The sequence below is a fragment of the Heloderma suspectum genome, chromosome 4 (genome assembly GCF_057233095.1).
Source record: "Heloderma suspectum isolate Gila_16-S chromosome 4, 16-S_ref, whole genome shotgun sequence".
NCBI classification, from domain to species: Eukaryota; Metazoa; Chordata; class Lepidosauria; order Squamata; family Helodermatidae; genus Heloderma; species Heloderma suspectum.
This window is the reverse complement of record NC_139461.1, coordinates 249,081,719-249,098,639: the sequence shown is the minus strand read 5'-3', so window position 1 is coordinate 249,098,639 and position 16,921 is coordinate 249,081,719. Positions and strand designations below refer to the sequence as shown.

Below are 16,921 nucleotides of genomic sequence, written 5' to 3'. Positions count from 1 at the left end.
GGAGTGAATAGGAGCAGACTTATTGATTGTGGCAACTGTGCTTTCCAGCTCCTGCTGAGCACTTTTTTCTTCTTTTTTGAATGCTCACAAGATATCTGCCCTTACTCTGGAAATACAGCCTGCACTCCAATTTACCTTCATGACAACAGCATGTGGAAGAGGAAAACCTTTTCTGCTTGGAAGGGTAGGAATACAGATTCTGTTTGAACTATACGGCCACAAGCCCTGGGTTAGAAATAGCAAATTAAATCAAGAGCCCCAAAGTCAGGATACCTCCTACCACATTGCAGGAGGTAGCAACTACTATTATTGGGTATGTTTTCTTGATTTGGGAGCCCTTTGGAGTTGAAGAACAGGATAGAAATGGATGAAATAAGGAAGCCATCAAAACTACCTTCTCAATACAGAACATACATATCAACTCACCTCCTTTAGTGTGAAAGTTTCACCCTGAGCACCTGCAGCTTGCAGAATCTTCAGAAGTTGTAGTTTTGGTCGTACCTAAGATATACAATATTAATTTTTTACACACTATGTAACAATTTGAGGAACAGATACAATAATAATTTCTGTGGTTACAGAATTAATACTGTAGATACTACACAAACTCTTTTTGGGTATCTTGTAGCACAGGAAGCTAAAGGCAAATGCCTCATGCAAACCTCAAAGTCAGTACTGTCAACTGTATCTGTTTCTGGACAGGAATAGCCTGAACACTGTGATCCATACATTGGTATCCTTGAGACTGGCTTACTTTTTGCAATGACATGGAGACGGGCCTTCTCTTTGGTGGTGGAATAATCTCCCTTCTACGCTTCATCAGGTCTCAATGTTGGTGTGCTTTAGGCATTTATTGAAAACACATCTTTTTTCTTTGGCTTTCTCCCAGGCCTGAGCTGTTTTGAACTATTGCTAATATTGTATTATTGTATATTTATTGCATTGTTCTATTGTTTTATGGTGGTGTTGTAAACTGTTTCAGGATATGTGCAAATGAGAAGCAGTATAGAAATATTGCTAATAAATAAATACCAACTTTCCCTAACTACATTGAAGCAAATAATAATTCCAACGAGAGGCAACTATTCAGAAGCAACTCATGACCTTGATGCAAATCACATATTGGACCTCTCAGTAAATCTTACCTTCATATAAGGAGAGGCACTGGCAATGCATCTAATAAAACCCCAAGTACCAGCATGCACATGACCCTTCCCTCACTCTCTTACTTTCATGTTTATAAAACCCAATTAGGGCCACAATAATGCTCCATCAACTCTAAGTGAAACTAAGCCAATTCCATTCGTTATACCAGAGACAGCTTCATAAAGCTGAGGAAATGAGATCTGAAAAGTTTGGCAGGGAACAGACTTTTCTAGATGCGTCTAATTATTTCTCCCCACATAAATAAGCTGGAAGCAACTGTTTATACCAGGTTAACTTTTCTTATAAGGTAGAACACAACTCTACATAAAGATTAAGGGTTGCAGCCATGCTGGGCAAGAAATCACATGCAGGATTAATAGCCAGGTACTATTTGTGGTCACTGATCCTTGCCCTCCTGCCAGTTTTGTCACACATGCAGAGATCTTGGAAAGTAGGATCCTCTAACCTTGCACTGGGCTTTTACAGGAGGCAGCAAGGTACTGCTTCTGCCTTGCGCAAAAGTCCAAAAGCAGAGAAGACATGTTATTTGCAATTCAGAGAAATCAGGAGAAAGAAGGATTTATGTGCATGTGGGGGCAGGAGCAGTTTCCAGGCAGGAATGAGGCACTTGCCATTGGCAACCATGGTAAGTAGATTTATGGAACCCTCTTTAAAAGCTTGTTTCAAGAGAGAGTACAATAGACATAGGTTGGAAAAATATTTCCCTGCATGTAACTTCTTTGATGTGTGTACTAAGGGCAAAATGTAAGGCACAAATGGTCAACCTGCAGCACCAGTGTTAAAAATGGCACAAGCAGCAAAGATCTGTGGTATCCTGAAATAAGAGGGCCCATGGTCCTGGCTTAAACACAAGTAGGAATAGAGAGGATAAAGTTGAGATAGAAGGAATGTACAGTGCTGACGTGTTCAGGACGCATGGGCAGGAACAGGAAGCTCACATGGTAGTGTCAATCTAGGCCAACTGTCTGGGCTTCAAAAAATTACATAGTTGAGCATCAGGCTGCAGCAATTGAGAGTTTGCTTTTTTAGACAGTGTTGACATACTCATTTTCCTTTATGTCTGAGTAGTTATGCTGTTCTCTGTCACTAAGAGAGTTTAGTCAGTGTTTCTAGATAGTACCCAGGCAGATGAATTTCATTCCAAAATGCTGTCCCTCTTAACCCAGATTTTGTTTAAAACAATCACTCTCCTCTCTGGATGCTGCATATTTTACAGCTGAATGCCCAACCATTTGGAGCTTCTTATTTATTTTAAGACAGCCTCTCTGAACCTGGTGGCCCCCAGATGTGTTACATTACAACTCCCATCATCCTTAGCCAGCCCAGCCTTCAGACATCTGGAGGGTGCTAGGTTGAGGAACAATGGTTTTAAGAAATCAAGCTCCAAGAGAAGCATCCAACTTCATGCTTGCTTTCCAAACAAGCATGTGGCAGCAGGACCCAAACTCAGTTCAATTAAATTTCAATGCTTGTAGTAATCTAATACAAGCCTCTTGCATGATCAATTAACTGAATTACAGGATAGCTTCAGATTCCAAGTTAAGGGCCTCTGTCACATGGGTTCACTTCTTCATTTTACGCCACTCTGTGCTATCTTACTAAGAAAAGGAATACCCAAGTCACCTAAATTCATTTTAGCTGTTTCACGGGGCCCCTCCAGGTATTCCTAGTACAGCTAAACTGGAAATGAAGGTATTACCTTATTCTCAGCTCACCAGGATCCTGGTATTGACAGCCAATATTTGGCCATTAACTCAAATTTCTTGAGTTAATGAATAAATAAAATTATTTATTCATAATTTTCTTCAACAGTGAGCTGAAACCAATATTACTATTATTAATTGGGAACTGATGGATTTTACACTTTATAAATTAAGATATTAGGAAATCTAATCCCTAGGCATTTGTCATTAATTGCCAAAGGAATTCTAAGCCCAACTTCTTCCTTCTTGACTAGCAGCCAATTTGCTGTCTGTGATTGTCTTTCTGCCTTCCATCGATATTATACTATCAGACCCGCACCTCTCAGTCCAGATGGTATGCTAAGGTAACGATGCACATTCTGACATGTTCGTATGTTAGAAAGCTCAACCAGGCCAAGTGCAAATAGACAAACATCACCACACTCAGAATTTAACTGAAATGCATTAAATATTTTATTTAAGAAAATTAAGACTACCTAATGGTCAGCATCATGGTTACATAAGCGTAATTGAGAAGATTTCTAGGGTTACGTTATCAGCAGTGAGAGAATACGTAGCAAAGTCCATTACATTTGCCGAGGGGAAGTGAAGGCTCTGACAGGATGCTCTATAAAATATCTGGTAGACAGTCACTGCTGTAATTAACATAATTCCTTCTATGTTATTATTCAAATAAATTAATGCATTAAAATATTTGTTTGGTATACTCACCAAGGGTTGTTTTTTTACTAGTCAAATACCTAGCCAAGATTGAAGAGGCAAAATGGGATCAGAACACATGCCCCCACCACAATATTGGTTGTACTGATATGACTTCATGAACCCCAAGGATAGAAGGTATATGCTATTAGTGGACAGACACATGGAGGGCTGAATTTCAACTACTTGGAAAATAAGCTCAGATGAATGCTAAGCATCTATCTCCAAAACAGCACCTGCTCAACTGAATGCCAGGCCAGAGATCCATTTCATAAAACAGTACCAGCTGCCAAGCATATACAACAGAGAGTATTGAGTGCCATTTTATTGGTAGAAAGGTGGGGTGCAAATCAAATAAATAAACTGCTTAGAACAGGAGTAGGCAACTGTGGGAAATCTGAGGGCTATTCTTGCCTCCTGGACCATCCACCCATGAGCAACACTCCCCCACACTAAAAAAATTGGCGGTTTGCCACCAAAATTCAACACCAAATTGCTCTGTAGCACTCTGCAGTGCTACAAGGTAGCAGCTACAGACACCCTTTTCTGGTAAAAAAAAATTAAATTTTGTTGCTGCCAAATTCAGCAGCACAGTGAGGGCCACACCAGGGGAAGCACAGCATGTGGCCTGCATGTTGCCTACTCCTGGCTTATAACATCCAAAATGCATAGAAGAAATCCTAAACACTTTAAGAACATAGAGCTTCATGGAAATGCACAGATCACACATTGCCTGTATGGTCACAAATATTTTTACATTACTACAGGTAACTGCAAGTCACATATTTCCAATTTCCAATGCGTTTGCAAAAATTATGTCTTGTAGCACTTTAAAGACTAACACATTTATTATGGCATAAACTTTCATGGAACAGAGTCCACTTTAGCAAATTAAAACAGATTAATTGCATTTCAAATGGTTAAATTCTATCATCTATGGCCTGAATCGAGGTAACAGATTTTATCCCATTACAGGCTGGAATTAGCTTACCAGTGCAAGGGAAATGTATTTTTTTTAATGTATGTTGTGCAATGCCTAGATAAATTTCATTTGGCATCCAATAAAAATAAATAAATCACAAATAAATAAGCTACCCTGATAAGCCATGGTCTGCAGTGAGGTTTATTTTAACCATCATGGCTTATTGTGTCGTCTGGCACTCCAGAGTGGTTTAAACAGATCGCCTACAGAGTCTCCTGGCAAGAGCGATCAAAACCGCTGCCACCACTCTGCTTCTCTCAGGCAATCTCCATTTTTGAGATCTGTCAAGCAACAGATTGCACTCTCCCCCCTCACCCCTCCCTTGGCAGGGCACTCTGCAAACTTCCAAAGTGTGGAACCCCCACGTTTCCCATGGAGAGGCATAGCCATGCAGCGTTTTAGTTCTGCCTTGAGTGCCTTCCTACAATGAGAACCAGTGTATGAAATTTTGACCCATTCCTGCAAACTTCCAAGGGTTTAGAACCACCACCCCTTTTTCAGTGTGGGCAGGGGGAAAGGGCAGTGCGAGGAGAGCAGGTGGGCGGTGGGAAGAGAAAAGCATGGAAATCCAGCTGGGGAGTTGGGCAATGAGGAGTGGCATGGCTTGGGTAGGGGTGCTGGGAACCAGGTAAGGATTGACGCGGCATGAGATCAGCAGTGAGAAGGCAGAGATAGAAGACTCCCCCTAGCATGCAGCCATTCAATCAGAGAGAGGAACGTGACATAGCTGCGGAGTAAGGGTCGGCAGGGAATGGTATCCAGCACAAAGGAAGCTGGGACACCATCCCAGCCAGGCGGGAGGACTGCAGAGGAGGAGGGGCAAAAAAATAAACTATTCTGTGTAGCTTATTTGTCCGATCCTGTGAGGGATCACAGCAGCTTATTTTCCAAATAAGCTACTGTGAGGACCTTATAAATCGCCATGGCTTAAAGTGACATGTGAACCTGCCCCTCACTCACTCTCACCCTTACATAAGTAAACCTGCCAACTTAGGGTATCATGCATCTGATAAAGTTCATTCTAGTCCATGAAAGCTTATGCCACAATAAATGTCATTCTTTAAGGTGCCACAAATCAGAGAGTTATTCCCACATTATTGAGCCAATGCATAACCATTGCTGGCATACCATGAAGTTCTATTAGATTTTAGTGCTAGCAGACACTCTGGAAAATCAAGGTATATGTTACCTGTTTGATTGGTTCAATTGATGTTCTGCACGCACTCTCACTTGATGGATATTGTGTAGAGGTGGAAGATGTCATTTTGGCAGTGAAGTAGCTGTCTATAGTACAAACCTAAAATAGAAATAATATTTAGCAATTAACCTGGAAGAACACACAAAACCATGCCAAGACTATGCCTGCTTTTCAGGAGCTTTAAAAAGCCATTTGGTACAAAGTTAAGTAGTGGAATCCAAGCATAACCCTTGAACTGTATCTCATATGTCTAACACACCACAAAGCCCATCTCATCACCTTTTTAATTTGGTAACACACCAAAATGTGTGTTAAACCTATTAATCAAATGGATGATACTTCTCCCAAGCATTTTTGAAGGAAAAACCTACAAGTCCCAGTTTATTACATCTCTCAGTGAGTTTCACTTCTTCATCTTTTAAAGATCCATGTCAAGATACCTTCTTTAAAGTGCAGTCCCAAGTACAGTTTACTCTTCTGACCCTTTGAGCCCAAAGAGAACCAAGTCCCTTGTGACATGTTGAGACAAGTACTCAAAACAATTAGTTTGTTGAGTCACTGGAGCATTCACAGCTGAGTCATTCAACCCTCCCCCTGCCCCCGGAAATTATTGCCAGCAATGGTTAATTTAGTCAACAAGCAAGGGTGGGGCAAGTAACTCAGCATACTACTCAAAGCTTATGACAAACCACTGGTTATGGTACAATATGTTTTCGTTTTTAAGGTGCCAAAATGAATCTATTTCTTTAAGTCCCAGACAGCTCCCAATAGTGCTACGTTGCCAGTGCTCCTCATGCAGCATCATTAGAAAAATGCCATGTTTGGCACACACTATCAGATAAGGGTAGCACAAGCAGTCATAAACAGTCTTGTGGTACCTTAAAAAACTGAAATCTGATTTGTTATTGAATTCCTACTAAAGGTTTTTCATATCAAAAATCCAGGGTGTTTCAGTGATGGGCATTCTCAGTCCCATTACGAATCCAAACTCATACTGTTTACAAAATGTAAAATAATGAAAAAAAAAACAGATTTCCTTTTATTAACACAGAAATTGTTAATAATAGAAATAGAAATAAGGTCTAACAGAAATTACCTTACTGTTAAAGTAATATTGTGGTGAGGTTGGACTTTATAGCTGGCTTGTGGAAAACAATGGTTGGCTATCAAATTCTGGCACTGTTTGTTGACCCCTGATATGAGCACTGACATCACTTCACTCAACTAGAAGATGGGTCCTATCTAACATACTTCACAACCATTCCTGCAACTGTGTTCACCACAACTTTGATTTTACTGTAGATAGGGGTGAATTCAAACTGCAACCTCAAGAGCTCCATGAATCTCGAATTAAGGTCTATCACATATCAGCAGCCTGAAAGACCAAGAAGAGTGCTCAGCAATAATAGTTTAGCAAGCAATACTAAAACCTACCTGCTCTGTCATAAAATATAGATTTTTAGATGTCTTTTCTAAGCAATCTGGGTTCAACTTCCTAAATTTCTTACCCATGAATATATTGCACTGAAGAAATAGTTATGAGTCTTAAGGAAGGAACTAGAAGACTTGCTAGTTGGAGCACTGAAACCACCACACAAAGAGAAACCACTAATCGGCCACATTAGCTGGGGTTGAGGGGAGTTCAAGTCCAAAATATCTGGAAGGCACCAGGTTGGAGAAGGCTGTCCTAGAGAATTAATTTCATTAATTCTTGTTACATGGGACTTGACGCTCCACTTCAATTCTACTATTAGTTGAATATACAAAGTCAGACATTTGGTCCGTCTAGCCCAAGGGTCCCTAACCCTTTTTGGACCTGTGGGCAGATTTGGGAATTTGTGAAACTGCAGTGGGCACCACCACAAAATGGATCCCCCAAAGGATGTGGCTAGTCACATAATGGCTGCCATAGAGGCCTGGCTAGTCAAAGGACATGTAATTCACCCAAGAAACTGAGTACAATAAGAGCCTGATCTCTAAAGCCAATCCACATATTTGCCCCCACAGAAGCAAAGTAGAAAATATCAGCAGAAAATATATTCAGACAGAAAATTGTAAGACAAAACCAGGCAGCAGAATTTTGGTATGGACTAACAGGACACAGGCTCACTGCAGACATAATGCTGAAGTGGCCAACCAGATGCCCATAGGAAGCCCACAAGAAGGAGATGAGTGCAATACCACCCTCCCGCTCATGTTCCCAGCAACTTGCATACATAGGCATGCAGCGCCTGATAATGGAGGTAATATATAGCCATCCAAAATGAAAAGTCATGGTTTGAGACACTGCTCCACCCTATGGAAGGCATGATTTAGAATTGTATCTAAGGATTTTCAGAAAAGATGGGGGGAAAGGGAATACAAGTGAAACACAGGGCTTCTTCACATGGAGCTTTTAGCTTCCTATCGAGATTGCTCACTCACAGAAGTTTGTGGGTCCTTTAGATGTTGTCGTTAACCTCCAGGGTGTCTCCTGCACTAAATGACCTTTATTCCATTTTTTAAAAGACAGGAGATAATGAACTATCAAATTACAGCACTTGAGTTCCTCTTGAGTTCCCACATGAAAAAGGAAAAGCTGCAATAAGAGGACCTAGACCACAGCGCCATCTAGCAGCTCTTTAATGAATTATAGAATAGGAGGGTTGGAAGGGGCCTATAAGACCATCGAGTCCAACCCCCTGCTCAATTCAGGAATCCAAGTCAAAGCATCCCTGACACCTGATCCCTGATCCCTGTCCAGCCTCATCTTGAATGCCTCCAGTGTGGGAGAGCCCACTACCTCCCTAGGTAATTAGTTCCATTGTCGTATTGCTCTAACAGTCAGGAAGTTTTTCCTAATGTTCAGCCGGGATCTGGCTTCCTGTAATTTGAGCCCATTATTCCATGTCCTGCATTCTGGGATCCTGGCCTTCCTCTCTGTGACAACCTTTCAAGTACTTGAAAAGCACTATCATATGTCCCCTCAGCCTTCTCTTCTCAAGGCTAAACACGCCCAGTTCTTTCAGTCTCTCCTCATAGGGCTTTGTTTCCAGTCCCCTGATCATCTTCGTTCGAAACATCTGGAAGATTCAGATAGGGGGAAAAGGTGGGGGGAGGAGGCACATATAAAGGGAGTCCATTGTGATCCTGCATTTAAAACGGAAGCAGAAAGCCCAATTTTAAATGCGGGATTTTAGGCTGGTGTAGAGATGCTCACAGTCACGGGCTTGCCTGTCAATCTGGAATATCAGTACTATTAGCACAAGCCATGATTTGGTGTTATATCTGAACTAACCCAAAATCATTAAACCCCAAAGACCATGATTTAAGCATTTCAATTCATTTCCTTTACTCACTGAGGAAGAAAAATCCAGACAGAGACCTGGTTTGTTGGATCAACACTATGGGTTGTTTAAGCCACAGCAGGCTGTGGCATATTCAATTTGCATATTCAATACTCAGCCGCAATTTGTCATGTTGTGCAAATTGTGTTGTGTGCAGCCTGTCATATGCTATGAGCAACCCCCATATAACCTGACAGACAATGGATTATGCAAGGGTTGTTTAAACTTAGCATAACCCATGGTACCTGGGTTCACACAACACAACAAGCTGCGGCTGGGTACTGAATATTCAAAATGGCAACCCGCATGTGCTGCAGCCCACCCTGGCTTAAATATGCCATGGTGAGCTGTACAATCAAATTAACCAGCCCAAACTCTTGAGATTTTTGGTCCACAATACTACGTATACTCATTCCCAAATGACTTAGAGGATAAGATATCAATGGCTGCTAGTCACGATGGCTATATATTACTTCCAATATCAGAGGCAATATGCCTTTGTATACCAGTTGCCAGGGAACATCAGCAGGAGGGTGCTACTGCATTCATTTCCTGCTTGTAGGCTTCCCACAGGATGCTGGATTACATAGGCCTTTAGTTTGATCAAGCATGGCTCTTCTTATGCTCTTACGATTTTGTTCAGAAGTCTATTTCAATGGGGCATGAAGATAATCCCACTGAAATGAGCATGACTTCAGAAGAAAAACATATTAGCCATGTTTTGCTATGAATTCTCACAAATTCAATATGTATCACTGACTTGGGACCCAAACAAGACTAGCAGCCACAATGTAGTCTTGTTTGGAATGACAGTAGGCTAGCCTACTTAAAGGCAGATGTAAATGATCTGCAGAGCTACACTTACAGGAGTGCACCACTCTATGTAGCCATTTATGCATTAATTTTGGTTTTGAAATTAGGCTAATCTGCATCAGAAAATGTTCTGGTACTCTGGGGAGTGATCCAATTGAGCATATTTATTTTAATTGCATTTAGTAAATAAAGCTAAAAAAAATTAACCTATGATATTTTTTGTCTCAATACACAAGTATTTGACCTGAAATATTTGAGGAGGAAAAATAAAGCACACTTTGGGAGCAATCCTATGGCCGCTAGACAGCAGCTAGACTGCCATAGGATATGCTGTTTTCTGGGAACTGACACTGGAGCCTGCGCTCTGAGGTCGGTTCCTGGAGAACCGACCTCCCCCTACTTCCGCACTGCCTTGGAGGCAGCACAGAACTGCCTCATCCTTGCAAGAGGAGCGCAGAGCACTTGGAAAGGGGCATGGCTGGGGGCGTTCTGGGGCGGGGAGATCGTAACTGCCTGTATGACACATCCTATGTGTCGCACAGCAGCCTCCTCCCCCGCTCCATCCTCCCGTGGCTAGACAGCCACAATCGGCTCTGTAGCCAAAAAAGCAGGGCAGAAGAAGAGTGGATGGAACAAACCCCTCCGTGCTTCTCCTGCCCTGCTTTGGATAGGTTATTGCCTCCGAGTTCTATCTAGATAGGATTGCTCCCTTAATGTTATTTCAAAGTTATGTAGAAATTTTTAATTTAAAGGTAGTAGCACGTTCATTCCTCATATTATTTAAATTTAAGAGAAAAAAGGTACTGAAAAATATTGATATGCTAATAAGTGTTTGGAACCCAAAGAACTGTGCATGATAGGCTGGCAACCACTCATCTATTTCAAGAGTTCAACTTTCTTCCACAGATTCCCAGGGCACCTTCATTTTCGCTGTTACTACATATTATTTCCAGTTCACACTGAGATATCTATATATTTCAATGACATGTATCTATTCTTTATCAGCACCAGCTAAAAACCAAGACGTCATCTCAACCGTATCTGCTTAGCATAGCTACCACTGTCATTAGCAATGGGACTATTAAGCTGGATATAGTGGAGTCACTTCAAAACATTATGCAATTGTTTTGCAAAAAAATACCTGTACACAATGAAAGTTATCTTTGATGCACTCCTAGGACTTCACCATGATAGAATTATTATAAGACACTGATTTAATCTTGGTCTATGGACCAAGAGGACCGTAACAATCTATTTAGGTCTCATGTTATCATTTATTACCCATCACATTTGGCACCAATATTTCTAGAATTTATAATCTGTCAGCAAGGTGCAATTATCCATATTAAGTTCCTTAACATGGTCATTTTTCCAGCCAAACAATATTGGCAGCAGCAACATATCCGGGGGGGGGCAGGGGGGGCTGCCATATTGCTGTAGTTTGGCATTATCAACAAGTATTCATTTAAGTTGTTTATGATAAGGCAGGAAATTTCAAACACAACACAGACTATCGGGAATTATGCATTTGACAAGGGAATCTGCAACAAAATGTTGTGATGTGGAATGCATCACAACATTCAGGGTTCCAGACAGCCATGCTCTCTTCCAGGATACACTACACAGGTCTCTGCCCCTCCTGATTTTCCAGCTTCCCCTCTCCAAAAAGCCTATCAGCATTCTGTGATCACTGAACCTGCTCAGATCACACGGAGATGTTCTGGAGGTTTATCCATTCCACCCACCCCAGTTTTCCCCGCCCTAAGGTTTTTCTTCTACTTCTTCAAACCATGGGATTTCCCTGAGTCTGTCAATACTTCCCTCTTCTGCGTGGATAGTGCTGTCTTGGCTAAATAAGACTCCACACTTGGAGAACAGTATTTGCTCATTACATGTGTACAAAGCTGCATTCTTAGTTGTCCATATTTTAAAACATTACTAATCTCTTAGAAAATACTTCCTCGTTTAAGCTTTACTTGAAATCGCTAGCCAGGGCAACTAAACCAACAGATCCTGGCCGTCATTCATCAGCATTCATTTCAGCATCTTACGTAAGAATTACAGCGCAGGCAATGATGTAAGGACCTGCGCAGTTCCGCCTCTTTTAACTTTCCCTCTAAAACTTTTAAGCACGTTCTCCAACCATTTTTCCACACTGTCAAAGCCGACTTCAGTTTTAAGTGAACAAGGTAGAGAATTTTTAAAGGTCGAACCTAATCAAGTCTGAACAAGGCTACTGCGGACAAAGCTCACTGCCTCATTGATGGCAGCCTACATAAGAGACAGCAGTATGAACTCCACATGATCAAAGGGAACACACTTTTTAAAAAGTGTTTAAGCTTGATGAACTTTATTTTGAGAAATACCTCCAAGTTTTCGGTTCAGCAAACTGGGAGCTGAACAGGAGCCCCAATGCAAGTCATTTAAACGCAAAACCTCTTAATTTGCTTTCCAGACTAGTGAATGGTTACAGCAAGGATTCCAGTAATGACATTCAGTTCTCTTAAGAACTCACTTTAGGGGGTTTTCTTCCCTTAAACAGAAAAAGTCAGTCAAAAGTATCCACCCCTGCCACCAAAACGGGCACGTGTAAGTTGATCTTCAGCCGCTGGGCTTTCCCTCTCCAAAACCTAGTACGTGTCGCCTCCCACAGCCGGGAACATTCACTTCACCCTGCTTCTATCACAGCCTTACGCTCTACCAGAAAGCAAAGCATGGCATAAAGGCTTGTGCCAGCTGCTCCGTTATTTGCCCCCGCGCCGAATTTAGCATCTAGAGTTGCCAACTGGCCAGGAAAAGGGAGTGGGGGGAGGGGAAGCCAGCCTGTCCTCGCGCCTTCAATAGCCGTTTGATAGGCGCACAAAACAGCAGGTAAGGCTTTTCACAGCATGGAGACGAGAATTAATCTCACAAACTGCTGCAGGTCAAGTGGCTTTTAAAGCGGCCAATTCAAAACCTGGTAACCCGACTACCAGCCCTCGCTGACTTTCCTTCCGCTTTCTTCTTCCTCCTCCTCCATGCCCGCCAAATTACTCTACCAAAAGGCTATTCCACGTAAAATATCCCTCACGCTTCTCCCTTTTAACTTACGTGTATTGAAACTCCTGCGCAGCTCTCCTTTTTAGCATCCCTCGGTACCTGCCTTGCGGCACACCTAACCCTCTCAGGCTGCCTAAGGAGAAGCTACCAGGACTCAAGACCTCGCCAACCAAGGACTCACCCTAAAATAGCACCATGGCTCCCAGCAACTCTTCCTGAAAGTGGAGGAAAACTGGGTCGTTTTAGCACCACCTGCGCCGCCTCTTCGCTGCCTCCATTTTAGTAACGGCGGCACGACAGCAGGCCTTTATTTCCCCTGTCAGTCAACATGGATACCCGCATACTTCCGCCCAGGCCATAGAGACAGGAAACTTCTTCTCTACTCAATCTAAACTTCCGGTCCTGAACAGTTTTTAATTAAAGCCGTGGCTTGTCTATCCGCTGCCCATTCTAGGGATTCAAAAGAACCATAGAGATCAATTGAAAGAAAGCCCTACCGTGGAAAGCATTCCCATGGAGACAAGGATCTCAGCTGGGACAGAGAAACTGCAGAGATAAGAAAATCAGAAATAATATAGGGGCTTAGGGCACCTTTAAAGACTAGTCCACTTCATCAGTGCGAAGAGAAAACTCCCTGGAAAAGACCCTGATGCTGGGAAAGACTGAAGGCAAAAGGAGAAGGGGACGGCAGAGGATGAGATGGCTAGATAGCATCACGGATGCAATGAATATGAACTTGAGCACGCTCCGGGAGAGAGCGCAGGACAGGAAGGCCTGGCGTGCTATGGTCCATGGGGTCACGAAGAGTCGGACACGACTGAACGACAACAACCACTTCATCAGATGCATAAAATGCTATCCTCAGTTACAAGTATACATACATGGTGAGGTGGGGATTGTAAATAGTCAGAGGGAAATGAAATGTAGGAAGGACAAACAGTAAGTGCACTTATTGAAAGTGGCCATTCACAAGACGGTTGTTGGGTGGTAACACAAATATCTTAGCACTGGTGAGCTGATGAACACAGGAGCTGTGATTAAAGCAAAACAAACATACACCCTTCGTCCCTCTTCAGCCAACAGGAGATCGAGTTGAACCTCTCGGTGAATTGTAGCTCAGCTGTTCTGTGTTGAGGTCTGCCTGAAGTTCCTTTGTTCAAGAATGGCCACCTTAAGATCAGTGATAGTGTGTTCGGGGAGACTGAAATGCCCCCCAGTTTCTGAATATTGCTATTTCCGATGTCAAATTTCTGTCCATTCTTTTGTGTAGAGACTGGCCTGTTTATTCTATGTAGTTGAAGCTAACAGCATATCTATAATGTCAAAGCATATTTCAATAAACGTTTAGTGAGCCTTTCCCCTCTTGCATAAAACCTTTACTTCAGCTCAGACATGGAAACATGTATCTTCCTTAGCCTTTTGAAGATTTGTTCCTGCTATTGTTAGCATCTAGGAGTCAGGAATAAGTGCTGATCTACTGCAAATCATCCAGAGATCTACCAGTAGAGGCAGAGGGAAAACATCAAAGACAGCTGCACTGGTCCATGAGAAAAAAAAAAAATCGAACCTCCACATTTGGGCAATACCTTTATTAGGACCAACCAAAATGAACAAGCCCGATGAAGAGTCCTGTGGAATGTTGGTTGGTCCTAATAAAGTTGTGGCAGTAGATTCAGATCTGCCTTCTGCCCACCCCTGATCTAGAAAATCCCCAGGATTCTATTCCACCAACCAATGAGGGGGGAGATCCATACAAGTGAATGAACAAAAAAACATGCTGCGCTTAAAGGGTTGATTATTTCAAAGGTCTAAAGAAGCCTGTACCCCGCCTTGTTTTCTGAAAAAGAAACTACATTTGCTCCGCACTTCCACCAGTCTCGCCCAGCATATGGAGGATTCCCACTGAAAATGGAAGTGAATGAAGGCTGTGTGACCCGGCTGCTCTTTTTAGATCTCTTCGCCCCCTGAAAAGCTCGGCCCTGTGGGCGCAGCAGGGCCAGAACAGAGTCTCGCCCAACAGGACCGCTCCCAGCAGGGCGTGCGGCGGGCTCGCCCCGTGTAGAGCTGCTTACAAAAGACATCAGTGGAGGCTGGTGGCTCCGATTTTGGTGGGGCTATAAAACCATTCTGGGTTTGTCGGAACCAGCCAGAACTCTAAAGGAACTATCCAAGGTGCTGAGCACTATCCACCAAAATGGGTTCAGCACCTTGGGTGGTTAGTTCAGAATTCTGACTGAAACCCAAAATGGAGCCATAGCCCCACCGAAATCGGAGCCACCAGCCTCCACTGGGCTACGCCATGTCTCGCGCATGCCGCCGATTCACTGCTGACCCCGCTCCACTACCGTGCAATGCGGAGCGCTGCCACCGTCCTTCCAGCGTGTGCAAATTGGCGGTGGCTTTGCTAACCCTTTCCTCCTGTTTGTGTCCCCAGTCGCTACGCGCTTTCCCTAACCTTCACGTGCAAAATTGCCTTTGCTCCCCAGCCACAGCGCGGGCGTGAATAACCCCGAGCCACTGCACACATCCTAACCTCCGCCATACGTGACTACAACTATATGCGTGTCTTAAGCAATGCAAAACTGACCTCTTCTTTCCCACACTTGGAAGGCTGCGAGGAGCGAGGCTGCAGCCATTCCTTTGCAAGAAATGCTATGCTCCGGTGCTCTGATTGGCTATTCCGGTGAGAAGGAAGCGAATAACACGTTGCACACTACGCTGCAGTTTCTTTTATATAGCGCCACAGTGGCCTAACCCAGCGTGGAGCCCGGATAGCTCAGTCGGTAGAGCATCAGACTTTTAATCTGAGGGTCCAGGGTTCAAGTCCCTGTTCGGGCGGGTTCCATTTTTTGCTTTTATTAAATACGCTGTTTCAAATTGCTCGTTCGTTTCTTTCTTGCTGCAATCTGATTCTCAATGGAGGAACCTTTGTGCTGTCTATGCTAAAAAGGGGTATTAAATTAGAAGCTATTTTTTGCGGGCGTTTGAAAATATATGTATTTGTCGCAAAGGATACTTCTAACTTAATTTCGCCATTAAAATCAGCACTCTGTCCTTCCACAGAATTTGGGATTGAAATTTTCTATTAAAAATCACAGACGCCCGAACAGGGACTTGAACCCTGGACCCTCAGATTAAAAGTCTGATGCTCTACCGACTGAGCTATCCGGGCGCTCTACAGACTTTTGTTTCCATAGTGTAGATGATCTTTAACAGTACACAGATATTCATCCTAGCAATTATTCGCGGTCTGAGTATGCCCACCCCCTTTTCATGTGTGCTGGGTATAAATGAGGGTCGCTTGCTGCTTTGGTTAATTTCTTGCTACAGTGATCTTTCCTTCCTACCTCGTTTTTTAATCTCTGATTCTGTGGGGGAGGGCATAAAAAGCGCTGCAGTAAGAAGGAGTTACTGTCTTAAAAATATATATATATATCCCCCCCTTGGTGCGTGCGTGTGTGTGTGGGGGGGGGTCGTATATACTCTAAGGTTCCGCTCCTACGGTGCAACAATGAAATGACTGCCACGTGGCATTTCATTCTTTCAAAAACGCAACAGCTGATTAAAGTATCTTGGTTCAGAACGCTTAGCCAGTCGGGGCTCTGTGCCTTTACTTACTAATGTCAATCCTGCTTTTAAAGGGTATATTGTGAATGTATTGTTAATCGAATCCCGGCACGCAACTGCTTCCTCCTGGGCCAGTTACCCTGCCAGCTCGCCGACCTTAATCTGAGCCAAAGCTCGACATGGTGAGCCTCGGAAGCTGTCGGGATATTAAAGAGTTAGGCTACTGACGTAATAATAAAAAAGCGACAGTGCCGTGGAGCATGTGAAGAGTGTTTTTTCTCTCCTCATCACTGAATAGCCACAATCAGGCCCCGAACGCCTGGGATCAGGGATGGAGGATTTCAAGACAGAAGCTGGGGTGGCGATTTCCAAGAAGACTGGAGCCCCAGCATCTGCCGTTTCAGAAATTAAGCTCTCGCAAGTAACT

The 16,921-nt window shown here is 43.1% G+C and overlaps 1 protein-coding gene and 2 non-coding genes across 8 annotated transcripts in view; 1 reads left to right on the top strand and 2 right to left on the bottom strand.

Annotated features, from left to right (window-relative positions):
* The window catches only part of MDM4 (MDM4 regulator of p53), a 151,906-nt gene extending 138,627 nt beyond the window's left edge, over positions 1–13,279 (bottom strand). For all 6 annotated transcript variants that reach the window (XM_084853240.1, XM_084853241.1, XM_084853239.1 and 3 more), the window contains exons 1-3: positions 13,109–13,279; positions 5,741–5,848; positions 427–501 (exon numbers count right to left, since the gene is read on the bottom strand). In XM_084853240.1, the coding sequence (XP_084709366.1) occupies positions 427–501; positions 5,741–5,815 (150 nt within the window). In that variant the 5' untranslated portion in view covers positions 5,816–5,848; positions 13,109–13,279. The remainder of the gene's footprint in view (positions 1–426; positions 502–5,740; positions 5,849–13,108) is intronic.
* A 2,413-nt stretch (positions 13,280–15,692) lies between these two features.
* Positions 15,693–15,765, top strand: TRNAK-UUU (transfer RNA lysine (anticodon UUU)). The gene has a single exon. It is a non-coding gene; the product is annotated as a tRNA-Lys (tRNA).
* Positions 15,766–16,026: 261 nt separating this feature from the next.
* TRNAK-UUU (transfer RNA lysine (anticodon UUU)) lies at positions 16,027–16,099 on the bottom strand. The gene has a single exon. It is a non-coding gene; the product is annotated as a tRNA-Lys (tRNA).
* Between the last annotated feature and the right edge of the window lie 822 nt (positions 16,100–16,921).